This window comes from Ascidiella aspersa, chromosome 2 (assembly GCF_963924565.1).
Source record: "Ascidiella aspersa chromosome 2, kaAscAspe10.2, whole genome shotgun sequence".
Lineage (NCBI taxonomy): Eukaryota > Metazoa > Chordata > Ascidiacea > Phlebobranchia > Ascidiidae > Ascidiella > Ascidiella aspersa.
Genome location: NC_139448.1, coordinates 24765640 through 24792977, shown reverse-complemented (window position 1 = coordinate 24792977; position 27338 = coordinate 24765640). Strand labels below are relative to the sequence as shown.

Below are 27338 nucleotides of genomic sequence, written 5' to 3'. Positions count from 1 at the left end.
AGTGCTAAAGTTTTCCGCTACAGGGATATATTCACTCCCCGATTGTGTCAGGAATTGGTTGGTCAGGAATGTTTGCGACTATTGAATTACCTCCATTAGTAGATTCCGTGTCTATAATATGGTTAGGTCACCCAGTTTTGAACAACAATAATTATTTTTAAATAATAATCACTAATGCGGTAAAACCTGATCATATATGCATGATATATCAATAATACTGGTAAAAGAGTTTCCACTAGGTGGCACAAATAAGTTTCCTTGTATTTTGTTTATTATGGGCGTGAGAAAATTGTTTTCGGGAAAAAGGCTAAACGCGGAAGGAATAACCATATGTGCTGCCAGCTGTGTTAAATTCATTTCGTCTTTGCTCCTGTGAGAGCGCGAGTTATTTTAAAAGTTTTAGTCTCATTCTATAAATTTAGGCCTTTCACTAGAACACTAATTGTATACAGACCTAACCAGTTATTCTGTGGTGCAGAAACAGAGAAAGTGAAACTTTAAACAATACTTATAATTATATAGGAACACTGTATTTGGGCTACTATACAACTTACAACAAAGAGCTACAAGTTGTTCCGAATCGCATGTGAAATGGCAACCCTAGGTAATGAGTTCAGTGCAGTGTCGTCAAAAAGTAACAGTGCAACATTTTCACCCTATGATCTAAAAGGAAACAATAATATTTATTCTAACGGAGTCATGGAGCAACAAAGACAGATGGCTCTGAAACAAGCACAAATGTTGTTTCTTCAGCATCAACAGATGATGGTCCAGGCAAATGTTAGTGACCCAGCCAGTGTTTCACCTTCAGCTACAAGTCCAACTCCAACAAGAAGTTCTCCATCTGATAGCGTATCGCCAACATTTGATCAAACTACACCAGAAAAGCTAATCTTGTCACAGTCACCCCCTAGCCCTGCTGACAGTGGTGTTGTTACCGATTCCAAGTCTGAAGCTGGCAATGTGTCACATGATTTGTTGCACAATATTGAGCAAAACAAATTAGATGACAGTCTTGGATTTCTTGCCAGCCAAAGAAACACTGTAACATCTTTGAGTTTTGAAGCCATAACTACCAGTGCAGATCACAGTTTACTCAAGCAGGACGATCTTTCATTTGTATCAAACAACAACTCACTTGGCCTTTCCACATCTTCGTCAAACAACGACAGTGGAATTGGTGTTTCAAGCAGTGAAGATTCAGGTAGCGTAATGATTTCACAAAATCTTGCAGCAATTTGGTCAACTCCTTCTCCGACTGCTTCATCAAACGATTACCAGTTTCCACAAACTACAATGGATGATATGATGCTTCAGGCTCTTCAACAGCAGCAACAGCTTTCCTGGCCAAATCAACCCAGTTCTTTAAATGCTGGCAACATTACTAACCCTCCTCCTGGGTTGTATAACAACACTGCTCTACAAAAGCAACTTCAGCAACAGAATACAGCTGCGCAAATTCATGCCATCCAACAACAACTTGCATTAAGAAGATCACAATCTATGGTTCCCCAGTCTGCATCCTTAAACCGTTCAACATCCCATCAGCCAGGTATTCAAATACACTGTATTTATTTTATATGTGACTGTTTTAACTAATAGTTTTTAACTAAATTCTGTCTTTTGACAATAAAAAATATTGCTATCTTTTTACAAATATGTTGACTATTTTAGGTATGGCAGGGGGATTTGGCAATATGAACCAATCAAGAATGAACAACTTCTTGCCTAGTTCTAAGCTTCCTTCTAACTATTCTTCATGGAGCAATGGCCAGCCAGCATTGGGAAATGGTTGGTCTAGTCAGACCAACAGGAATGCTTCTATTTTCAATTCACTTCAACAAAACACAAGGTTTTACTCATATATATTCTTGCAAATTTGTTACTCAGCTGATATAACAAAATAGAGATAACCAAACTCTTTAAATGGGTTATAGGAGATAACGTTATAATATTTTATTTAAAGTTCAATGGGCCGGGTTATGAATGGTTCTACTGACTATCGCAAGCAATCTCTTGGATCTCAAATGCCACATGCTCCAAAGCTAAATCGCAGCATTTCAACTCCAGCTACAAGATCATATCTGAATGGAATGGATGAAAACCCGTTTTACAAGATGTCTGACCCACATGCACAGAATGGGTTGATGTCTCTTCATGTAAGTTATACTACTAGTATAAAAAGTATAGGACTAACAGAAATGACAGTTTTAAGTTTCCATAATACATCTTAAGATAAGAAGTGTTTAGGCTTTACTTAAAGTCTTAACTGATGTGAGTTTAAAGCAACTATGTTATACTAAGTTTGTTGACTCTTACATGTATGTATGAATCAAAGCAGTGTCACCATACCAGGACACTTGTTATGTTAAAACCTAACTACTCAATTTAAATTCAAAAAAGTATATAACAACCTATAGTAATAGGTGTAGTTTAAATCCCAAAGTGTATTGCGTGATCAAGCCCTTGTGGGTCGTACTGGACCAAGTTTAGTGGCACACATTCTACTTGATGCCTTCTTGCTCGGACTATAATCCTTATTAGGCTAACTTCCGGTAAGACTTTCTGAAAGGCACCCGGTGTAGGTATAGTTATTGTCATTTTAGAAGCAGCAAGTGATGATTATCAACTTAAAGCTTAAAATACAAATCTTAAACTTGATGGTACAACTTTTTTAACTGTTGGTATGATTTTTACACCTTGACCTGTTTATTAATATTTTGTAAAATATATAAATGATTATATTTTATATCAGTATCAATTTTTTTTAAGCTAAAAACAGTTTATAATTAGGAAAACTTGAAACTAACTCAAAGCTTTGAATGATTTTCTTACATTGCTAATATGTATTTATGTATATCCTGACTTAATTAAACTTGTTGACATTTTTTTATTGTAGTTTAATGGAATAAACTTAAGAAAATGTTGAGTCCGTTTTTTGGGAAATGGTGCCCACTGCCCTGGCATAATTGTTTGCTCCATATGATAACAAGGCAGACACACACATAAGGTTGTGTTTTGTTTCAATGTCACTTGGGAAAGGCACAGCTGTCTACTGAAGCATTGCTTTGGACTAATTCTGTCTAGGCAAGGTCATAAACACTGATTTGGCATTTGGTGTAATCACATTTAGCATGTCTAGTGTTAGCACTTGGACTTTGAAGTTAGCAAATAAGCTTTAAACAAATGTTTTTTCATTAGTTTTAGATTTATTTGTTAAACAAGAGGTACAATGTCACTGTTTACTTCAATCCACTGTTTACTTATTAATTTGTCCTTTTTTTAATTTAAGTAGTAGTGTAATAAGAAAATATTTAACTATATTAAAAAACTGCTAAAACCTGCCATGATTTAAATAGTATTCTTTGACTTAAGTACATTTTGTCGATGAAAATATGCTTGTCCATTGAAAAAAATTAAATATATAGTATATGAAATTTATATATGGCATATTCACACATTAACAACACAGTGGACATACATCTGTGATTTAGATTTATTTGTGCACAAGTAGGTTAAAAAAGCCATCTGTTCCCTGTCTTGCTGTTATTGATTTGTCTAATTTGATTAAACTATGACATCACCTTGAGGCAATGGCTGCTCTTAATGGACTTCTTTGATTTATTGATCAAAAATTTTGTCCTCTTGTTTTTCTTTGTTTTAAATGCTCCTTTGTACAATCAACTTACATGAAGTGCCTTGTTTACAGCAGGTTAGGAAAATGTTTCAAACATCCTAGTACTTTTTGGTGAGACCTTAACCAACATTTATCATAAAGTAAAGCAAAACAATCCTTATTTAAGTTGTAAAAGCCATATAAAATGTTTTTTTTATAATTAGTTTAATAAATTCAATGGAATTCCTTTTTTATCCTATTTCTTTGTGTGTTATAAATAAGGTCATCTTGTAAAAACGGCAAATTTGATTTCAAGTAAGCCTCTAATGGTTTTTGAAGTTATACATAAAATCATATAACCAAGGATATTGGGAAATATCAAAAAGCAAACACTCGATTAAACTTACAAATGCAGCACTGTTTTCACTTAAACAAATTTTGTGTCAAAAAAGAGTGTTGGCAAAGTTTAAAGAAGGAAACTGTAACATCAAATACATGGAAGGAATCCTTCCCAATAGTTTATTACTACGTCACTCCTTCCGTTTCATGGTGTGAAATAGAAAATAGCTGGTTGACCAAATGTGTTGAAAAGTTTTACAATAACACTAATTCGTAAAAAACGGATATTACTGCAGTCTTAACAAAGCCAGTTGTTTTATGAACTGTTAGCAGATATGCATATCCATCACTTGATGAAGCATATTTTGTTGAGTGTGGTACTTGGACTCAGCGTATTGCCTCAGGGTTGAATTAATCAACTTTGCTACTTAGTAGTGTTTTCCATATATGGATTGCCCTTGTCAGCAGTTGTTGTTTGCTATGCTTTGTCGCTTTTGTACCCCAGAAGTAGCAGTGCCCTTGTATTACGCTTGATTTGGGTGTTTCTGTTGTTGTTTTTTTACTTTTTTCTTACTATCTCAGATAAGTATGGCTGTTCTATGAAAACAAAAATAAATATAATGGCAGTTTTAAAATCGGCAGATGCAAACCAACTATTCTTATATAGAAACATTTGCCAGTACTGGACGTGTAGCAATATCTCACTCTTATATTTTTCTTTTTTACCTTGGCAAACCTTTACAATTAGTTACTTTACAGGAAAATGGGGCAAATGATATGATGTCAATGGCTGGACTCGAATCACAGCTCTGTGACATTCTGAGATCAAGCGAATCACACAATGTAATGCAAAGAAACTGTGGTAAGATGCATGTTTAGTTTAAAATACTAGATGACCTAAATTAAACCCAAGTATTTGGTTTCAATTTGCTGTTCTAACTTTGCTTTATTTTTTTCACATTATATAAATCCAATTAAATTGACATATTGCACTTTATGGTATTTGTTTAGCCTCAGCTATCCTACATGCCAAGTGGTTACGCAATTTTGGCACTCAAAACATCCTTGCCCTCTTTCAATGTGTTGTATTACTGATTAACTGTGACCAGCACCCTTTAACACAAAAACTTATTTCCACGAAAAATAGCGACCCCACCTTTCTTTGCAGATTAATGAAAACGTTACTCAGTATTAAAACCGTTATTTCATTTAAGAAGAACTGGTAAATTTTTGTGTCAGATTTAATTGTAAGCCTGTTGCCTTTTAAATCAATTTTAAATAGGCCAAATTTTATATTTATGTACAATGCTTTTTACAGGCAATATACTGTTTTTAATGAAAACATCATGCTTCCTAGGATACTGGTATTTGCTCAAATTTCACAGTTCATTTCCTTTCATATTTCACATCCTAAAATATTATTCTAATTTTGCTGTTTCTGATATAGAATGGGAAATAGTAAAAAAATTGCACTGCTGTCATGTATATGGTTGAACTACTAAAAATGCCTATAGAGATTTTATCTTGGGTTGTAGTATCCAGCAATAGATTAATTGTTTAAACCATGAGATTATCATATCCAAAGCAAAGACATCCAGTGTCACAATTTTAGTATACATTTTTTTGTTCCCAGCCCTTAAAACGGCTTGACAATGGTATAATAGATGCTCAGGGCGCATAAGCAGCGTGAAAGAGCTGTATTTGGGACTTGCATGCCCACTTGAGGGTTGGCAAAGGTGTGCGCCCATGCCCAACTTTGAGGCACAGCTGGTGCTGTTGTTTGTATATCCAACAGTTAAAAACCTGTTAAACGGGTAACAGGCCCGGCCCAGGGAGCCACAAGTGAGCTGTTTAAAGCTCTTCAATGCCCGTGTCCCGTCATCGACGCTACCCAACATCCTGAATGATGTGCTGTGCCTGGTTGCTGGTTTGGCGACACAATAGCGACTATACGGGCGGGGACAGGCGCGACGACGCAATGTAAAATCGACATATGGAAACGCCTGTATCACGTCCTGTGTGTACTATGCACTGTGACATTGCGGATGAGCAAAGTGGCCTGTACCAATGGTAGTCATGCCGGTCGGATCGTTCGTCAGACCACTTCGCCAAGCCCGCCACATCGCAAATGACAAAACACGGAAATAGGTCGTATAGTCGACTGGGGGCTACATCGCCCAAAACACGCCCAGCGCTTCGAAATTTTTGATTAACGATTCACAATCACGCACAAAGTTGAGTAACAGACAAATCTGGCGCCATGCCGCGCGTTTTTGACTAAAGTCGTGAACCGAAAATGTGTTCTTAACGACGTGAGATCATGATGCCTAATTGGCAATTTTTTTGGAAGTTTATGGCGCAGCTGTTTTAAATAGAGAAAGTTATAGTCATCGAAAAAATTACACCCACAAAATGTGGTAGTTTTCGATGTGTGATGTTCGAAAATTCTATTTAATAGGTAAATTCTATTTAATAAGTATGGAAATGACCCTTAAATAAACAGCCGGTATAATAAAGTTCGTTACCTTGCTCTGTCGAACTAAAAGAATCATTTTCTTGCTTGTATGTGACCGACAAACACCTAATCGCGTTTTTGTGTGTTCCAGCCGGAGCCCAAACAAAGCGACGAGGTAAATAACTTGACTGCTTGTACGGCTCGCATGTTCTGGTGTAATTCTAGTAATGGGCATGTTTGTCGTTTTCGTCGTCACATTTATTTTTCTTTGCCACCGTCTTGCGTCACAATGTCACCTTTGGCCAGCATTGGGTGCCATCGGCACTTTCTCCTTTGAGCGGAGGAACGCCGCTTGCGTGTGCGCTCGTCCGTGACCGATGGCCCCGTCAGCTTATGTGACGTCGTCAAAGCAAACAACTCAGTCTCGTGATGTGTTGAACGTTGCAGCCTTTGGTCGTGTGCGCATGTCGCAAGCAAAACTTTTTTGGTGCGGATTATTGTGTTATTTTGCGGTATGTGTGGCGACACACTAATAATAGGGCCCTCCTTTCAGTCACTAGTCACGCCTTGGATGCGTGTGAGAAGGCCCTTAGGTGTGACTGTGCACTAAAATCGTGAGTCGACGCTTAAAGAACCACATTAAACTGCTCAACGAAAAATAAATCGTTTATGTGCCGTTTAACAATCTGTTGAACCATATCGGTCACGTGCTGTTTTTCTATAATAGTATTTCATCACTCCATCAGCGATATGTGAAATAGTTTTGAGATAGTTTTAGGGTATGTTATACGCGTAACGTTGCGACTTATCAGATTTGAACATCCCTGGATTACGCCACGTCTCGCCAACATTTCGACCAGCCTTGTGTCACTAACTCGCACCAACTGGCCTTTTTGTAAATGTTTTGTTGTTGGCTGTTTTGTAAAAATTACGTTTTGCGCCACAATTACATTATGTCGCAATAAGACAATATTGTGACGTGATTAGGTGACATGTGGTCTGTTTTGGTCGATATCGACAGCCAAACGGCATCCAGCGTGTACCACATCAAGTACAGCAAGCTGTGTATTGACTGGGATGATACACTCTCCTGTCCCAAGGCACTTGGCCCGTGCTTATCCCGACCACTGCTATTGCTTTATTATACGGGCCACAACGTCCGCATCACGGCGATCAATAAATGCTTTCTACTTGCTGCACTTATCCTTGTTTGGTCATTCAAAAGTCGATGTTTTGGCGTGTTTTACGTACTTTTTTGCCGGTTTTCTTCTATTTAGTTTAAGGCACGTGTACATGCGACTGTTTAACTTTTAAATAAGTATTAGGACACGCCTTGAAAGACATATCTCGGTCCTGTTTTAACAAAGGCGCGTCATCTAGTTTTCCCTAGCTGTCCTTCTGTTATGCGTGGTTTAGCGAAGTCTAACAACGGGTCGCTATAATCTTGTTGGGATATGGCTTCGTAATCATCAATTACGAAACGTCGCTAATAGTTCGCGCTCGACATGATTTCCACGTGTACCAAAGGCAACACACAACGACGTAAGGTTTTTTAATAGGGACAATCGGGAGCAGCCTACGTGGACGCCGTCCCCCGGCGATCTGGTAATTTGGCCTAATTGCAATCCTTCGATTTAACTGCGCGCCGCGCTCCGTTTTGATCCGTCGCTTCGATGACGTCACAATTGCGATCAGGTCGGTCGTATACGCGCTGTGTAGCGTGTGGTTGGTGGCAGCCGGGGTCGGCAGCAACCAACGAAGCTTTTCATGCGTCGCCTGAGAGGCTTTATAACCGTTCGATTACTCGCTGTTGATTTCTGTCGGGATTTGAGCGTACACTGGCTCGGGCTGGTCGATACTTCACCGCCAGGTCGCGGTCACTCAGTGCGCCATTTGCACAAACGCGCCATTGCGCTTTTTGGAAGAAAAGAGGTTTGACCGATCTCTTAATTAAAAGCTAAGCGTGTTGTCCAGAAACTTGGGGAGCCAAATACTTTAAAATATTTGAATTCGATCTCAAAGTGTGTTTGTCGATTAGAAATATAAAAGGTTTAATCTAGAATCTAGATAGTTTCACGCTATCACACTCACCACCCGGAATCGTTCGTAGCTTCTCCAGCTCTATATTTTTTAAAGAATAAGCTACAGAGGCCAACCGTTGGTAAATGTTCGTTCCAGGATGATTTACTGCAGTAGATGACTTCCGACGTCTGCAGTATAGCCGACTGCGATGAATGGTGCGCGTTTAATTACATGTAATTCGTGTCCCATATTTTATAGACATTGTAGAAGCGAACCGACAAAACTAATATATCCGGCACTTAGACACATCACCACAAAGTGTTTACTCGTATTCTATTTTCCCCCAAGTGCCGTTCATTTCCCTGAAAATAGCACTTCTTCGAACGCCAGGAAGAACCCAATACAGCACATAGCAGCTCCCCGTTATGTACGCGGATACGTCCTTTTGGGTTATTTCAGTCGTCGCAGCGTAAGTGTGTCGGATTTACGATCTGCTTTTGTGCCATTGTGTCTTCCCCATTTCCATCTCAGCGTCGTCACACATCCAAGCAGCGCATCGACTGTGAGCGCCCCACGCACTTTGGCGTTTGCGTCGGTCGCTCATTAACCTTTTTCCTTGGCCTGTGACTGAATAGGACAAAAACCCTTACGCCATAATGCCACCAAAATTGACCAGCTTGATGAGTTGAAATCCGTCAAATGTGTGTATCTGCTCTCAGTCATGATATAATTAATAGAGGTTTCGCCTAATTGTGAAAGTACGCAATTTTCTCACGTTCCGTTATTTCCCTTCTGCGACTGTTTTCATGGGATGAACACTAAAGACCAAGTCGCTTTTATCTAGAAGGTAACGCCTTAACATTTTATATTCAGGCATGTGTTAGTGAGTAAACGGCATGCCATTCCATGTCGCGGTATAGTTTTTTTTACAAAAGTTCGACGATCAAAGTGCTTTCCAAGCGCTGGCCTGAAAAGAGGGAAAAAAATAAATTTGTCAGGTGAGCAAATCTATATCCAGAAATAGCACGCGCCACCAACGGAAACGCAATCGAAATACCAAAGAAAAATAGACTGTCGGCTGTAATGCAAGGCTATACGTGAATAACAGCCGTAGCAGCAGCTATCACCCTCATTTTCTGTTTTTAGATCGCCTAGTGACGTCTCGCGCTGCCTCTTGTTTTTGACGTTATAAAATCGCTCGTGGGTTTAGCGGCAAGTTTCCCCCAGTTAGCTTCTTTCCCTTTCGCTAGCTGCGTCACACTCCTTTTACCCACGGCCACAATGTCTGCGTGGTTCAAATTCAAACCAATTTCTACGCATTATTTATAACGCTTCACCACGTAATATACCGACGTTTGTTTGTTTGTTTTATTGCACAGACGGCCGGTTAACCGTTGTGTTTTTTGCGTGACGATGTTGTTTCAACGTTTTCTGCAGCCTTAAAGTCGCAACGCAACAACGAATATTTCTAGAGTTTGTTTGTATTTTACAGGGTGTCGCGTTGCGCCTGTGGCACAGTTAGTCACGTACTTTTCGCTTGGTAACAGTTAGATGTAAGCTAGCTAATATATGATTTTGGTTTTCGTGGCTACATTTGCCGGTCTTTTAATGTCCAAAGTTGATTATTTTATATGATTTTAATTATATGTGTTTTAAGAATTTTTGTTGTATTAGACGTATAGTCCCCCTATTTCATTATGTTGAGCTAACTTCTAACTGATATTTTCAGAACGATTAAACATTCGAACTTAGCACTGAAAACCGTAAAAAAAGATTGACCTAAAGACCAAGACCACTTTTCCGAATGAAAAGATTGCCTTTAAATATATTTTTTCCGGTAAAGGTTTGCCAGGTCAGTCACGCAACCGGCTACATTTCATATGCTAACATACAGCGAGGTCTTTCTCCTGCAGCTTATCTACGCATGGCATTATTCATGTAACCACCGACTCTCGTTACAGGGCACTATTCAACTGTGAATGTGAGTTCACACAAGAACACTGCGAAATGGTTTCTATCAAATTAGTGTTGTGGCACCTCTTACTGACCAAGTATTGAAAGTTAATTGGTCAACGTTTCAAACATTTCAGGTTAGCTGGGTTAGCTGCGAATCTGCATGAAACTCTTTTAGATTTAGGCCCTTAAACTTTCGTCGAAGTGCCTAATGTGTCCGAAGCACGATATTTTGCCGCCAAAAATCCGCCGACAACATCGCCTTACGCCTCCGGCTGGGAAACCTTGGCCAATGCAACGTCACTTAAAAAAAAAAAAAAAAAAAAGCCAGCCTCAGTTTGATAATTGTAATCCTTTGTCTGCAGCACGCCAAAACTTTGGAAAATTACAATTGAAAATCCCCTTGCCTGCTTGGCTTAGCTTGAGGTTTCACCTCGCAGTGACTTTGAAACTTGAAAAATTTTGTGACGTACATGTGAAAGGATGAGACTGGTGACGTCGCTACGTCGTTATTACCATGTTAAAATGCCCAAAGCACTTTTTTCGTGAGCACTGGAAGCTTTTCTTGTTAGAGGATTGCTTTTACGCTAAAGGAATGTATCATGCCTCGGTATCAAGTTTAATTTTAACCACGCGTTTTAATTCGTTCTTCCAACTTTGTAAAGTTGCCTATACAGTATTTGTATTGGTAATGACTTACATTTTTCTATCAGATGTATATATGCAGATTTTGTTTCAAGGTACAAAAAATGTAATGTTGTGTATTAGTACGGAATAATGAATTAATCTAAGTTCGAGACGAGACTTTTGATGTGTCAATTGTTTGTACTGTTTTTACAAACTATAGGTGGTGCCCCTATAATCCGCATTGTATGCATGGCAAGGTGATAAAAAATTAATTCTCCCTGCTGACCTCTCGAGAAGTGTGTTTGTCACGTGACCTAAGTCGTGAGACAAATCAACTTGTGGATCAAAATTAGCTCAATTTCTAATCGTCCGAAATGTGACGTCGACAGGCTGCTGGCGGCTGTTGATGCATAGGAAGCTATACTGTGACTCCGTAATCACCGCTTAGGGTGGTCGGTTTCTTCTCGTGAGGTTTTCGAAAGTCTGCGCGGCATTCGCGTTTTCGCGTTCTCCTCACGAGCTTCCGGTCGGGGAAGTAATGCGTCTGTGACGTCACTTCCGTTTCTCGACACAATATTGGCATATGAAATTAAGTGAAGCAACGTCAGCTTTCAACCGCTAGCTTTAGTTGTTTCTTTCTATAAACTCGGTGGTTTGTAATCGGGGTGCCAAGAGTTATTTAAGAATATTTAAAAACCTGATTTTTCCTCAACTCTTACAATTTTTTGGGCGTAAACAATGTTAAAAGTCATGTGATGGTTATTCAGACCGACAATTACATACTTGTGGTGCCACGGTTAGAAATTGCGGCTAATGTTTCATAAACAAAAAGTTCTAAAATCTGGCGCAGTTATAGCGCATTTTTTGTTTTGTTTTTTTTCGTCCAAAAATAAGACCAAAATAGAAAAAAATTAAAATGCAAATAAGCTTGGACGTGGTACAGAGAGTTTCGACAATTTGTTGTCTGACAGTTCTGATTAATTATTTTAAATTGCAATTTCGTGAGCCACAAGGCAATATAGATCTGAGCGGATTTTTCCTAGTTGTGTGTGTTATCTTATCTTAAAATTATCCGATACTTGAGTTATTCTCTTACATCAAAGGAAAAAATTTTCATGGTATAATTGTGAATTTAGCCTAAATAGTTAAGGCAAAATTACGAATTGGCCCAAATTTGCATATGCGTTTCAGTGGGTCTGTGAGATACAATATTTGATATGTCATGACATATAAAATTACACCTCGCTGGCGCAAGTGTCTGCTTTGGGCCAACTAATCGTGGCACAGCAAAACAGCGTTGGAAGCTTCTAGACTAGAGCGCTGTTGCTCGTGATTATGTAAGTGCGTATGGCTCAACTCGTGTTGAAACAACCGCATCGCTTAAACCTGTCTGATAAAGCAAGGTCATCGTACAAAGGATTGGCGGCTGTACGTCCTACAACATTCGAAATTACCTTGAAAACATGTATATGTAAATGGCCCCCAAAACAAAATTTCTGTATATAGAACCCATCAGCACTTCACGGGAAGCCCTATAATAGGGCTATGTTGAAAAAACATATAGTTGCGAATATTCACCGAACGAACCTTCTAATGTGCCTCAGCAATTCTGCTTAAGCACGCATATGCCGTAATCAGCGATATGTTGGTGGATGAACGGGAAATTGTGTATTGCTGAATATGTTTCCCCTGTACTCAAGCAAAATTAAAAAGCAGCAGTCCCGTGTAGTTTTGTCGCCAATATCGCTGCTTCGCTTAAGGTGCACGAATAACAATAATAATAACAGGATTTTCCTGATTCGGTGACACTTACGTGCGTTGGGCCGATAATTTGGCCTAATCGGACGCAAAGATGACAGGATAACTGGCTTGTTTCGCCAGCGTAATGACAAAATGGCGTTATTTTTAGGCGCTGAACGCGGCGTAAACATAAAACATATGGCAGCTTTCACATGAAGCAATTTTATCTGTTGTCGCGTTATCCTCTGGTTTTGTGAAAAGCCTTTTTGTGGCCATGTAAAACAGGTGTGATTTTTTTCACCTAAAAACTAATCTACCCTGCTATAGTCACATTTAGCGCAAATATTTACTTCATTTCGTTTGGTGTTAAAATATCGATTAGTAACACGTCGCTTCACACGATAAGGGAACCTATTGCAGTAAAAATTTTCCTGATTTTCGCTTGCTTTGGTTTTAGATATTGCATGGCTCACAGACGATAACAAAGCGTCGCGTTTTATTTACCCATTGGCGGGCGGCAGAGCCGACAAAGGAGGTGAAGGGTTAGGAGGGGGTCTATGTGCGCCTGGCTGCAAATAATGCCTAGAGCTCACACGGCAGCAGGAGCGGTTTCCACGTAGCGCCGATGCCGCAATTCACACGAGAACTGTCGGTATTACTCACGAAAAAACAATCGTCGAAAAAAAGCCAGCGATGGGTAGCTTCGGTGCGACACGCCCGCAACAGAAGTGCGCCTGCAACAGCATCAGCACTTCCCTTTAAAGATTCACGTGACCAGCAAACCAGCCAATACCGGAAGCAAGCGCAGCGTACGGTGCCACGCCGGGCTTCCACGCGCCGCGTGCCTTTCAGGTGCCCACCAGGTCTCACCATTGCCTTGTTTGCAATCGCGCACGCGTAAAGTCTCTCGTGCCGGCTGCCATAAATGCACATGCCCTCGTTTTTGGGCCGCTTGTCGCCCCCGTGTTGTTGTGTTAAAGCTGCGATTCGGGTGGCACGGGCGCCCGTGTTTTCTTTCGCCGAGGTTAATGATTTAAAGGACGCGCACATCTGGCGACGCCAACGCACCAGTGCCGGTGCTGGTTGCCAAGTGGACACTCGGGAAGAGCGCTCGAGTGGGTCATTGTTTCTGCCCAACCGAAGTCCGCGCATTCGCCCTTGTGCTTCCTGGTAAAATAATGACGTCCATATGGTATCTTAATTAGCCTTGGTTTCGATGCCGTATTCGTCTACAAAACGACATTGGGAAGTGGCACCTTCTGATATGCCTTTCGATCTAATAATGCACAAAACCCTTGTATATTTGTTCTTTATTTCCAGAAGCTCTGCTGAGATGCACTAGTGTGCCGCTGCGAGCATAGCTGGTAGCGACTCATAAGCGATCAGAACAAATCCATTTGCATACATACATCGGAAAATTATTGTTCCCGAAGTTAAAAAGGGCGAATCAATTACAGTGGTTCGGTCATGACGTGGCAAAAAAGCCCAAGGCATCTGCTAAACTGACGTGAAAAAACAAAAAAATGGCGAAAGCCGTATGCAGCCCATTGAGCTAAACAAAAAACATATACAAAAGTAAAGGAAAAATAAATAGTACAACGCAACTGCCTCGCAACCATCTTCAGTGGTAATGTGAACGTTTGCTGCTCTATTTATGTGTGTGTCCAGCCAACCCGCAATGTATAAACATCACCCTAAATGATTTTGTAACAGATTTCAGTCGAAAATCTCGTTTCTCAAATTTTGCAACGTTTGTGCAGCGGGAACTACTGGCTATCGTGATTAATTCACCGATTTTGTTTGCACTCAAAATCGCAAAAACCCGCCCGTTGCACCAAAGTTTGACATCCTTGAATGCACGCGCTGTGTTCTCTAAACAAACTCTTAAATGCCAGGGTACTCGTACGGCGTAAGCTTAAGTTATAGTTTGAACTACCTATAACCTGTATAAAATCTAAACGCTAATCGCCTAAAGCCGATCCGTTTATCTTCACATAATCCTACTCTTCAAACCTCAATTTACGCTTATTTTCGCGCGGAGTAATCATATTAATTTGCGATTAACATTGATTTATTATTTCAAATAAGCAAAAGTTGCAAAGTTATAATCCCATAGTAAATTAATTATTTGGTTATAACACTAATTGAGTGGATTTTACATTTCTAGAAATATTTATTTCGATATTTAGACATGGGAAGCATGTTACCGATTTAAATTTCATCTATTCTCAAAACAGATTTTATCAATTCAAACCCGTTTTTTTGCCGTTATCTGAATGAATATAGCTGGTTTAAATCAAGCATAAACCACGCAAAATCAGCCTGGTTACGTAAGTCTGGTTGACTTATTGCCCTCTGTACTGCCACGTTTTTTCCTTTGGCAAACCATTCATCGTTGTAAAGGTCGCTGAAAGGATTTGTTCGCACTATGCAAATAAATCGCTTCATGGCAATAAGCCTGTGGTACGCATCTAAATGCTGGTAGATTGTTGGTAGAATGTGCCTCATAAGGGAATTGTCCTAATCAGGCTTGTCATGTCAGAACCCCAATTTTACATCATAATCCCGTCAATACGAATTAGTTGGTCTTTGAAAAAAGGATCCAATCTGCATGGTTCAATACGTTTAATTGATGATTGTTTTCCACAGTGCAGTGGGCGCCGTCGAAAAAGGTCACCCTTAACTCTGTTTTATTCAGCATATTACACGTTAGTGCGAAATTTCTTGCGGTTTTGAGGTGGCCCTTCTACTATATCACATCTTTTTGACAAAACTGATTTTGGTGTATTAAGGACTTACGAAAGCAAAAATTTCGGTGAATTTCAATTGACCCTGTCGATTTGTGTTGGGCGACCTTTGTCACATGTTATTCAGCGGCCACCGGTTCGTTTGCAAAGCCTGCGCAAACACGGCCCTCGCATAAGTCAGCAAATGCTTTAGCCGCAGCACTTTAGCCTCAATGAGTCTGCTGAACGAGCAGGCCCGGATATATTGTCGTGTTGTTAATGCACTAGTCCGTACGGTTTATTTGCGATGATTGCTAGCACGAATTGCTTGGTCACCCTGGCTGGTAAGCCAACGATTTTTCGTGGATAAACATTAAAAGTTTACATGATTCAAGCCCAACTTTCTTTCTAAAGCAACCTGACTTTTTTGCCCATAATTAGTGCTTGGCGGACAATTGGGTAATCTCACGCCTGAGTAATGTTTTTTTGGGAGGGTTTCAAGTCGAATGCTTGAATTGCAATAATGCTTATTCCCCGTTGTCTCATTGTCAAATTCATCACGAGGCACGAGGCACTGTTAATTTGTTTTTATAGATTTTCAACTAAATTAAGGGTAATGACCCGTTTAAAATTGCTTTTATGTACCAAGATACGGAAAATTACATTATGGTAGGGGTATATATTAGCAGCACAATTAATAAACACTACAGACAAACGCCCAACGAATCAATGAACAGTGGAGAGAACTACTACACCTTTGTTTAAAAGCTGTTTACTTCAGTTTACGATGGTAGATTAGCGTTAACGTGTGCGCATCAGCCCGGCTCGCAACTTGTTTGTGTGCGATGTCGAGCGCGATAATGATCATGGGTTGCGCTTGGTTCGGGTGGCGGAACAGGTTCTATTTTTTGCGCGCTTGATTGGATTCGCCCACTGCTGCTCGTTGTGTGTAACTAATTCGGTAAGCCTACAACGCGTCAGCCAAAGGTTTGTTCTATGGTGTTGTTATGTTTTAGGGAAAACTAGGGTTTGTATCACTTTCGTATACGGAATTCAATTTGTGCTGATTAAACTGTGGCGTTCGTACCTGTCATGATTTGCATGTTATTTCGTGTCCATAGTTGACGTTCAACCGCAGTTCGCCAACACTGCCACAGGCAAATTAGCTGTTGTTCAGTTCTGTGTTCGTGAAAACATCATGTCTGCCACCAATAAGATCATGGCAAATTCAAGCACATGCATCACAGCACGCTATTTCCTGCCTAAGCTTCGTCGTGACTTTTCGCGTTACAGTCGCTTTGTTAATCTAGTCTATTTCAGTCCTGGAAATTTTGATAGAGAAAAACCACAATTTAGTATAAAGACAAACCGATATTTACATGGCAGCTGTACTGAGCCTTTTGTGGTGTTCAAACGCTCCCCTGTAAATTTGAATTATTTGGTTTAATGTTTCGCATTATGTAACGTGGCTGAGTGTACTGCTTCCAACAAAGCGAATATGAAAGCAAACCAGAGAGGTCGAGTTGACGTTAAACAGTGGACTTGGTTGAAAATATACCCCAACGTCCCCAACGCAGACACTGGCCGTTGCATAATGTATGCAGAACAACATCTCCGTATTATTTTAGTAGTTGCGCGAACTAGTTGTTGCCTTTCTTACAAAGCGAAAGTGGCGTTTGTAACTTCCCCGAATTGATTTTCATCCTTGCTGAAGCGACTTTGCGAACCAAACGACATAATGTCCCCGTAAAAAATTATCACGCACGAGAGATAAAAGAAAAATAGATAGCACCTAATAAGAAGCGACAGATATACGTTTACGTCGTTTACAGACGGACACATTTACCTCGAAATGCTGCGATATTTTTATTTTCTAGCGCAATATGGTATTTTGATTTTTTCACTGTTCCTATCGTGTTCTTAAACATCATTAAGGAGGTCAAAGTGTTGGCATATTTACAACGCTAAATCACAAAGCGCACCCAAATCAGTAAACAGTTTAGGAAATCATTCTCATTTACAGCACAACACAGAACAGTTACTCGAATGGCTTGTAGTGATATAACAAGTTTGGATGAATCCAGGCTGTGACTTCTTCCCAAAACTTGCAACATGTTCGCAAAAGAAAAACACATGAGAAACTGTTTCGACATAAAAGTTATTTTTTTTACCCAGGCAAGTGGATGGACATGAACAGCGACACCTTGTACGAGGACGTGAACCAAATTGCTCCCAACTTGAACAGTCACCTCTCGCCTCTGCTCGGGGAGTTCGCCCGCGACCGATACTCCCGCAAAGTATTCGTTGGTGGCCTGCCCCCCGACATAGATGAAGGTGATTTTGTGTATTTTACATAACCTATAGTAAACCTTGAGTTGACCACGAATACTCTGCCAGGTTGTTTTATTTGTCCCCACGCGACTAACTCCCTGAACACCTAAAAGGGGTTCCCAACCGTTTTTTAGTAATATTACGTCTTTTTTTAATTTGTTATCGTTGTTTTTACCAGATGAGATCAAAGTGAGCTTTCAATGCTTTGGATCTTTGGTGGTGGATTGGCCTCACAAGGCTGAAAGCAAGTCGTATTTTCCACCGAAAGGTAAAACGATGTTTTATTAAATCCGTGCTATTTTAGAATAGAAGTATTTACTGTTGCCAACATTGCTCTTTACATATTCGGCAAGTACAACACACCTGTATAGTGTTTATGTTATGATTGTTAAGAGTGCTGCCTATTTCTTGTCTTGGCTAGGTATGGTTTTCTGTAAATCATTTGAAATGTATTTTTTATTTCAATCTATTGTCATTTTTAAACGTAGTTATCAATACGCATTTTTAATTTTACTATTAATTGACAGGCTATGCATTTCTGCTCTTTCAAGACGAGCTGTCAGTCCAGAATCTCATCAGCCATTGCATGAAGGATGGCGATAAGCTTTATTTGCGAGTGTCAAGTCCCACTATCAGAGATAAACCAGTAAGTCGCTTCCTTCCACTTAGATAAATCGTACTTCAAGAAAACTCCAGGCTGAGCTGTTAGTTAAAAAGATTTAACTCCCAACGATCTGCATCAAACATTAATTATCCAAATGCATTGTTTTAAAATTACGATAACTTAATAAACAATGCTTAGATACTTGTGGATGGGATTAAAATCAGATAAAGCTTTTTTACAATTTAATTAAATTCGGTAAAAAGCGGAAATCATTAACTAATTAATTATTTATGCTTCATATTTGTTAATTTCTAAAATGCAGAGCTAAATCGACATTATTAAATAGTTTTGTTTCATTTTTAAGATACGATTTTGTGCTTGCGTTTTTTTATAAATAAATCTAATAACTGTTTTTAACCTTTTCACGTGGCTGACACTGCATTTTTTACCTCGCGGCCTAGTTGGTCGGAAAATATTTCAGAGCTTACAATAAGGTATGGCGACAAACGAAAAAAGCACAAAGAACAAATGAAATACAATTCTAATAAAAAACAGTTTCAACTATAACTGTATATGTGCTTTTGTTATACAGAACTTACCAGTAATAAAACCAAAGACTGTAATTAAAATTAAAGTGTATCAGCAAGGTAGAGCGTATCGCGGTCCACCAGTTCAGAAGCCCCTGGTCTAAATATTCTTGGCTATAAGAATTTCACATGCACATCACACTAGGGACAACTAACCAAATTGGGTTAAAGGTGTACATTAAAGGTATTTCATTGTATAGAAACCCCTCCGCTTACTCGGAAACGTTCCTACGCCCTTCTAAGACCGCCGTTGCCCGTCGTTTTAATAAATATTTGATGCCAACAGCTGGCGTCGACGTAGGTCCGCCTTACCCACATACAAGGAGAAACTTTAGGACGTGGTCCGTGCAATATTTTGTCGCTAGGCTGAATTCATTTTGAACTTGGCCCTGTATTTTAGTATGCACTTCCCTTGGGCACATTAAATAGCTGACACTGTCACTTTGAATTTGCTCTTGTCAAAAAAGCTTGTGGGTATGCGACTACAGCCAAAAACAAGCGTGATTATCGGATATGCCGTTAAACGAAACGGTTCTAACACAGATGTACACGTACCACTTGTGTTACACGAGCAGCTTTCTCGTCTGATTGGAAAATGAACTAAAAGGGCATTTTTAATGCGCCTGATAACACTAATTTGACCCATCTCCGAAAATCGCCGTTCAGCGCTGATAGGGAGGTTTTACAAATATTTTTTGGGTTTAATAAACTGGATTTTTGTTCATATGAGGTGTACGATGACACTAAAAAGGCATTCGGTGGCACGCGGTCAGAAAAAGTTGACAACCACTGGTTTAACCTGTTGGCAAAGGTGTTCTTCGATACAATGTACACCCTTTTATGGGGACCGCATGTGTCAAACAACAAGTTAGAACACAAGTTCCCTACAAAATACATGTGACTACAACTTACAAGCAGTGTGGTGTCTGCATAGTTTGTGATCCTGTTAAGACACGAATATCTGCGTCGACAGCAGTAATTTTAACACATCCAGTTTTGCACCCTAACAAACAAATAGCCTTGTCCCCCTAAACGTATTTTTTTAAACAATTCCCATGACCTCCGCATAATTGTCAATTACATTTAGAATTCAAATGGAACAATTGCCGTAATTTTAATGATCACTGTATATTATTTTTTGTCTGACAGCTTTTTGACGGATTTGTTTGATAGTTATAGCTGCTTGACAACAAAAAATGCAGATTTGATTTTTGTTTGTATTAACTTTGTTGGATGTGAGTTAACTTTTGGTCGTTTAAGTTTAGTTTTACATTGGGTGTAAAATGGCGTAGAGATTTATCTATAGTTGAATATAGTCGCGATCAAATTGAAAATACGTACCGTTCTCTGAACAACCTTATTTCTACACTTTTTATTCCACCATGGTTTACTCTCGCTAATTGCAAAACACCGTTGAGGGCCAGCTTCGCGCTTTCCGTGGCAAAGTGCAAATCGGTAAAGTGCGCACCAGCGCTATGTTCTATTCAAACCGCCAGGAAACAGGAAGCGTTAAGCGGAGGCTGTCGTGCTATTTGCCTTGCCGCCGCCCTGCTGCTCAATGTCGCTCGTTGTGTGTATGCAAAGCACTTTGCGTGCATGCACCGATATTGTACAGGCCACATGCACGACCTCGTTGAAACCCGGCCTTGTACGTTGCATAGATCCGCCGTTATCCGGTGCGACAAAAAGTTACTGCGAATTTATCCGGTAATGACCCTATCGCCGTTCAAAAGCGAAAACACAATCAAACAAGTGCATTACAGCGATATCAACACAGCATTTCTGTGGATTATAGATAAATGTTACGAACCCGTGTACCCTCCACATTTTCACCACACTCTGTATATTATATGAACTGTTACTGCTAGGCGTGATCTAAAAAAACGGCTTTTCTGGATATTCTATGTTTACTCCCAAGCCCCAACGTTTCGACGTCCTATACAGGTCGCGGGAATAATGTAAACTAACGGAACGCTGTCAAATCATTTGAACTCAGTAAAGTTATTGCACACATTGCAATATAACTGTACTCAACTGTTACCAGTTATAAAATATTTTTTTGCTTGCCAAAGCGACAAAAATAGGCAAATCTAATAATGTCCAGAAATGTGGCACAATAAACTGTTCACTTTTTAGGACGGTCACCTTTATATTCCTAACATTATAGGCTTTAGGTATAGCCGGATTTCCCTTTCAGTTTGTTCTTGCCCAAAATAAAAATCATAAGTCGTGTTCGTGAAAAAAATCTCTTTCATCCAGGTTCAGATTCGTCCGTGGAACTTGTCCGACAGTGACTTTGTTCTCGATGGATCCCAGCCGCTCGATCCCAGGAAGACTATTTTCGTAGGGGGTGTCCCCCGACCGCTGAGAGCTGGTAAGACTTTGTAATTTTGAATTGTGACGTTGCCTAATGTAGCTCGTAGAAAAGTTTTTATCTGCTCGAAGCGTTTACTTAGCTGCTGTCGTTTGCCCTAACGAATAATATATTTATCATGCTTATTAGAGAAAACACAGTTTTTGGTTTATTGTTAAATAAAAAAATACACAACCATTAGAGAAATGACACGTTTGTAGTTATTCATTATTTATTAATAAATACTTTTGGCACATTTCTGCTATTGGCGTAAGTTTTATCACTTACCAAAAACTTTTATCTTCAAAAAATTTACATGCAAATTAAAAAGATATTTTTTGTTTTAAGTATCTTTACATTATTACCATGTTAGGGCCCTTACGAAAAAGCTGTTAAATCTATAACGTAACTTTCGGCCTAATCTAGGTTTTCCCATGACGTAACCCGCAGCTAAGTGGTCGGGCGCATTACGTCACGAATCCCCGCCTAAATGCATTAGAGGGTATTTGTAGTTCTAAAATCGATTTTGTCGTCTTTAAGGCTTTCGTAATCTACTTCTGGCTTAAAGCGCTTGGTTTCTTGGTACATAGAAACTGTTTATGGAAACTTTAGAGTCAATACTTCTCGTGCATAATATCTTACTTCATATACTATCTACGTTCCTGATAAATATAAGCACATTATCCTATTCAAATGAGAGGCAAGGAAATTTGAAACGAGACTAATCCGGTTATAAAAGCCCAGCTAGATAACACCCACGCCATAGAAAACCTAAGAATTTTGATTGCGTCTAATAAACACTCACATAAACTGTTTAGGATTATAACTTGCTCAAGCAATATGCCAACTGCAACTCATCCTCCTCTGATTTGACAGAAACCAGCCTTACTAGGCTTGTTAACTTCCAACTGGGTTTAAGGGGTTATTATTAGCTTGTCGTTGTTACCAATCCAACTGTTAAGTTATACACCAATGTTGTATTCTAGTTGAGCTTGCCATGATCATGGACCGCCTTTACGGCGGAGTGTGCTATGCTGGTATCGACGTGGACCCAGAACTGAAGTACCCCAAGGGTGCTGGTAGGGTAGCCTTCTCCAATCAACAAAGCTACATCGCCGCCATTAGCGCTCGCTTCGTGCAGCTGCAGCACGGCGACATCGACAAGCGAGTAAGTTTGTCAAATAACACTAACGGAACTTAGTAAGCTAAACGTGCATGCCTTTTTTTAATATTGAGACACCAAGACAAACTGGACGTCGTCAGAGTATATTTCGAGTGCTGGCTACACGTTTTCCTCAAATTAGTGTTTGCGTGCAAACCGACTTACATCACCAAAATATATGCACGGCCTGTTTCAAATCGCAATCTACTGGATTAGCTAGTGAATGGTTTCGTTGTACTGGAGGCTCTGTTAAATCCTATCCGATTAGTAAACTATAGGAAATCAATAGGAATAGTTCAAACAACATATTCAGCAGACGAAAATGCTATTACCACTCAATATCAGAAATAAATTTAGATTGAATTTTAAACTGCTTCCTGAAGGTAACGTACTTCTATTAAGACACTATGCTGATTTTATTTTAAAGCTAGACCAATACGGCGCCACTAAATATTAGTGTGTGGACGCTCGATACCCAATCACGAATGGTGTCGATATTTAAAAATCCGATATTTAATTTCTTCGACCGTTCGGCAGGTTGAGGTGAAGCCCTACGTATTGGACGACCAACATTGCGACGAGTGCCAGGGAATGCGATGTGGTGGAAAGTTCGCCCCATTCTTCTGCGCCAACGTCACCTGCCTTCAGGTACTTGTCTGAAGAAATTTTTCAACGTTCGCGGATAATACAAAGTGTCATTTTAAAAGAATGTCCCGCTTTAGTGCTTTCGTTTTTTTATTTTCGTAGCTTAATTCGCAGAAAATATTAAATTATTTTAACAGCTGACCCCATCGCTTGAAAGAAAATTTATCTAATTTTCAAGTGAAGAAACTTTGTTAAGTTCAAATTTGCCTAATCATGTTTGAAAAAATAATTAGTATTCCTGCCTGTTTATGTGTTTCAAGTATTACTAAGATATATAGGGGGAGAGAGTAGTTACGTTTAATTTCCAGCGCGCACTAGCACAATTTTTTTACACAGAATTAACAACTTTGCTTAGTTTTGCTATGTTAACGAAGCAATGTGTTTAACTGTTTATAGTATTACTGCGAAAGCTGTTGGGCCACAGTCCATACTCGACCCGGCAAGGAGTTCCACAAGCCATTGGTGAAGGAAGGTGCTGACAGGGCCTCTCGCTCAATGACCTTCAGATGGTAGGAAGGTTAGGCGGCCTTGATTTAGTGACAAGATCTCAGAAAATTCCTTTGTAAAGATGGATGGTTCCATATGTACAATATTACTATTCTAACCGATAAAATTGTCTTTTAATCGTTTTCATATGATTTGCGACCGTGTTACCAATACTTCTTTTGTTTATTTTCATATGATCCTTTCACTATATCCCGCCAGTAATCATGGTTCGTTGGCGATTTTGCATAAAACGGAAATGCGTTTTTTCGGCTTTCAGCCACTTCTGGGTGGTGAACTAATCTTGATATACCCTTAGCTCCCCACATATGTTTGTTGTATTTGTATGGAATCTCTGAAAATGCGGAATCAGCATTTTGCCATAATTACAATAATGATATGCTTATTATCGCACGTATGTCCGTTTTTTAACCAGCCGGTGCATTATTAATCTTATTATATATTGACCAGTTTGATTGTTTACTCTTTGAATTCTCGCCCCAGTGCCCTTTCAATTGTGAAGGTTGATTCGAGGTAGCCCGTTTGGCCCACAATGACTTCCATTTTTTACCGATGAACCCTTTTCCGTGGTTAACAGCTAAGCGTGTTGCATGTCATCTGTATTAAACACTCGTGCCGAACCTAATTATCCGGACTTTTAACGGCGCTAAATCTTGATTCCCATCACTTTGGACGGGCATCTGAAGCAGGATCGAGAAATGCTGCTGTCTTTTCACGTCCTACTGCTGCAATAACTCCATATTTTTTGTATAAATCAACGTCATAAACCCAATGGTCCTTCTTGCCAATCTCTTTTTCAGCGAAATATTTGATAAAACCCTTCTTTTCTGCTTTGTATACCATTTTGAATTGTTTCTTCATTTTTATTCTTTTTGTATCGCGTGGAGCCACCAACTCCTATCACCTCTCTCTCAAGTGGACGAAAAACGAATGCTACAATTTTTGCCGGTTTCTCCCGTTTTTTATTGTATGTTATATATATCTGCATAGATGTATAAATATTGAGCCTCCGATCGCTTTTTAAAAAAGGAGGCCTATCTTCATGCACGAGCTCTAAAAAGTTTCATATCTGTTTGTTTGTGTGTGTGTGCGTGCGTGTATGAAGATCATCCTGTGAAAATGGGGTCTTGTTACCCCAAACAAAAAAATCTACTAAAATGGTCGTGTTCGACGCAACGTGGACGTCGACTGCGACTTGCTGTAAATAGCCATTTTTCCAATATTTGGTTACGTCCTTGATACTGTGCGGTCTCAGTTCCATCAAACGCTTTTGTATTTTTCAGTGGACTTTCTATATTTTTTGTTACAAAAAATGAATTGCTTTCGAGTAAAAAACAAAGAGGCCTGCTGTGTTTGTTTTTCGTATTTTTTTTTTGGTTTAATCCCGTGCAATTTCGTAACCCCTGATTTTTCCTTTACCCCTTTCTCTCTCTCTTTCGGCAGATAAGTCACTGTGTCCGTTTTACGGCGGAAAGAGAGAGATAAGTAGCGTCAGTAATAATTAGTAGACGCTCTCGGACTATTTTACTACTTTTCCATCGTTTATTATAACGTAGCGATTATTTTTATACGGTTTGTTTAAAGGAAAAACATTTTTGTTTTATATCCAAATTTTTTGTATCTGGTGTGTAGACTTTGTTCTTCTGTGGTCGACCTGTGTTTCCAGTTTGTTTTGTAATTGAAAAGATATCCTGTTTTATTTTCGACGTCGTTTTTTGCTATGTATAACGTTTGGTATATCTGTATACAACTATACTTTAACCCTTTTTATTGACGCGTCCTTATTTAATGATACCACATCATCATTTTTTAGTTTTTATTTACCAATTTTTGTCTTGTTTTTATTCTTTCAGTTCAGAAAAAGAAAAAAAAACATTTTTTGGATAATTATCATTGCAAAATTTCTTATTTTTGGAGCTAGTACATCAGAATTACCTATAATTTATATGGGCCTTGTAAGCCTGATTTCCGGAAAATATCTTCCTCATGGTCGATGTTTGTTTTTGATAATGAAGTGTTTTTTCTTTTTTCGCTGGAACAGCTCTGGCCTTATGCAACTTTTATTTTTGGGTGTGCATTTGTGTTGTTTGTTACCACCGCTCCGCTTTGCACAACGTAGCCGCCGCAAGTAGTAGTAGAAATAGAAAGTAGCAGTGTAGTACAACTGTACTTAAACCACATTTATGCATAGTTTTATACCTTTTCTATACACCTTGGCTTTTGGCAATTTTCTATACGCGAGGTCGCCTATCTTATTATTGTTATTATTCTATACATATAAATTATCTCCTTCACTCACACCACTTTGTTTTATACACCACCCGTGCAAAAATAACTGGAATCACTTCCCCGAACGCTCTACTGCCCCTAGCGTAAAAGCCATGCTGCAACAGTGCAATTTGTAGAGTAGTGAGACTTTGACCGGAGTAAAGGATTAGACCTAGATTGTAAAGCGCAACGTTTTTTTTTTAATTGCAATTTGTTATTTTTACTTTTATCCTGTGTCAGAGTATTTAACATTTCGCTGTGGATTTTTCTACATTTTGTCAAAAAAAGCTTAACCTCAACAAATACTAAACCGGGGATACATAAATATTGCCTAAATGCAGATGTTTTGTGGGTCCAAACTCTTTAAAATATTTTTTTTTCTGGCCCAATTTTACTGGCAACTTTTTTGTAAATTTTGATTTTGCTTTGTCAAGATTGCGCTCACTAACGCCTGATTTTGATAGACGCCATAGGCTACGTTGTAAATACTAGAAATGATCACGCCCGCTAATGTTGTTGTTCCAAGGGTAGAAGTGACCTATGACCTTCCGGCACCCGCTCCCTCTTTGTTCCATGACACCCCGAAATCTTTCTTCTATAACTTTGATTTGCTGTACATATATAGAAATTTGCATTATGCTTTATTTTTACTAGAATTCTGCACGAAATTAAAAAAAATGCGCTAAACCTTGGGCAATATTTACCGCAATAACCATTTACCACAGAGTAAATATATATTCTTCCCTGTAAACATATTATATATTATAGTGCAAATCAAATCACATTAAAAAAACACAATCAACTTTTTATCGAATTACTTTTTCAATCTGCAGCGATTATGTATTAACTCCCCCATCGACCCAATCCATAAAGTCTTTGGCATTGTTTGACTTTGTGCAATACCTTAGGTTTTTCTTCTAATTTCGGCGCGCCATTTTGCTGCGTCCTTGTATTTATTCACAGTATATATTCCCTGTTTTCTGGCGCATCCCCTTATGCATAAAAAGCATCGACAATTCGTTTGTTTTGTTTTTTGTCGGGATTCTAAAAGCTTTAACGGTCCTCAGTAGATTCATTTTTTTCGTGTGATAGAATGTGATTCCATGTGGAGAATTGACCGTACAGTTTTGTATGCTTACGTCGGAGCGATGATCATGATACGTTGACGTAATAGCTGTTTTGTTCCTGTCGTTTACTTTCAACGATGTACGTATTAATAATAATATTCAAGAATCTGATTACTAACTCCTACATTACGTTTCCCTCCTTGCATGTGCTATTCTTACATATCCCTGCTGTCATAACGCGACGTTGTGCACAGAATAAATTCGCTTTTCGTGTGGTACACTTTCATGTGTTTTGTGTTTTGCCTCGACCGATCAACAGTAGCGTATGACAAAAGTCCT

The 27338-nt window shown here is 39.2% G+C and overlaps 1 protein-coding gene across 3 annotated transcripts; it reads left to right on the top strand.

Annotated features, from left to right (window-relative positions):
- Nucleotides 1-385: 385 nt before the first annotated feature.
- On the top strand, nt 386-27285 carry LOC146164456 (uncharacterized). 3 transcript variants are annotated; one of them, XM_083381676.1, is made up of 12 exons: nt 386-1552; nt 1675-1852; nt 1967-2159; nt 4715-4814; nt 6562-6585; nt 17654-17812; nt 17988-18077; nt 18337-18455; nt 21260-21374; nt 22340-22521; nt 23053-23163; nt 23557-27285. In XM_083381676.1, exons 1-12 carry the CDS (start codon nt 592-594, stop codon nt 23671-23673), a joined length of 2349 nt encoding a protein of 782 aa, XP_083237802.1. In that variant the 5' UTR covers nt 386-591; the 3' UTR covers nt 23674-27285. The 3 variants fall into 3 exon arrangements, with proteins under 3 accessions (XP_083237802.1, XP_083237801.1, XP_083237803.1); XM_083381675.1 differs by having other exon boundaries at nt 4715-4817; XM_083381677.1 differs by lacking the exon at nt 6562-6585 and having other exon boundaries at nt 4715-4817.
- The last annotated feature ends 53 nt before the right edge of the window (nt 27286-27338 follow it).

Bases quoted from the DNA above. Each gene is read 5' to 3' on its own strand.
- LOC146164456 (XM_083381675.1), top strand. From the start codon at position 592: ATGGCAACCCTAGGTAATGAGTTCAGTGCAGTGTCGTCAAAAAGTAAC. The intron at 2,160-4,714 runs GTAAGTTATACT...GTTACTTTACAG, and splicing joins ATGGGTTGATGTCTCTTCAT to GAAAATGGGGCAAATGATAT. The intron at 18,078-18,336 runs GTAAAACGATGT...ATTAATTGACAG, and splicing joins GTCGTATTTTCCACCGAAAG to GCTATGCATTTCTGCTCTTT.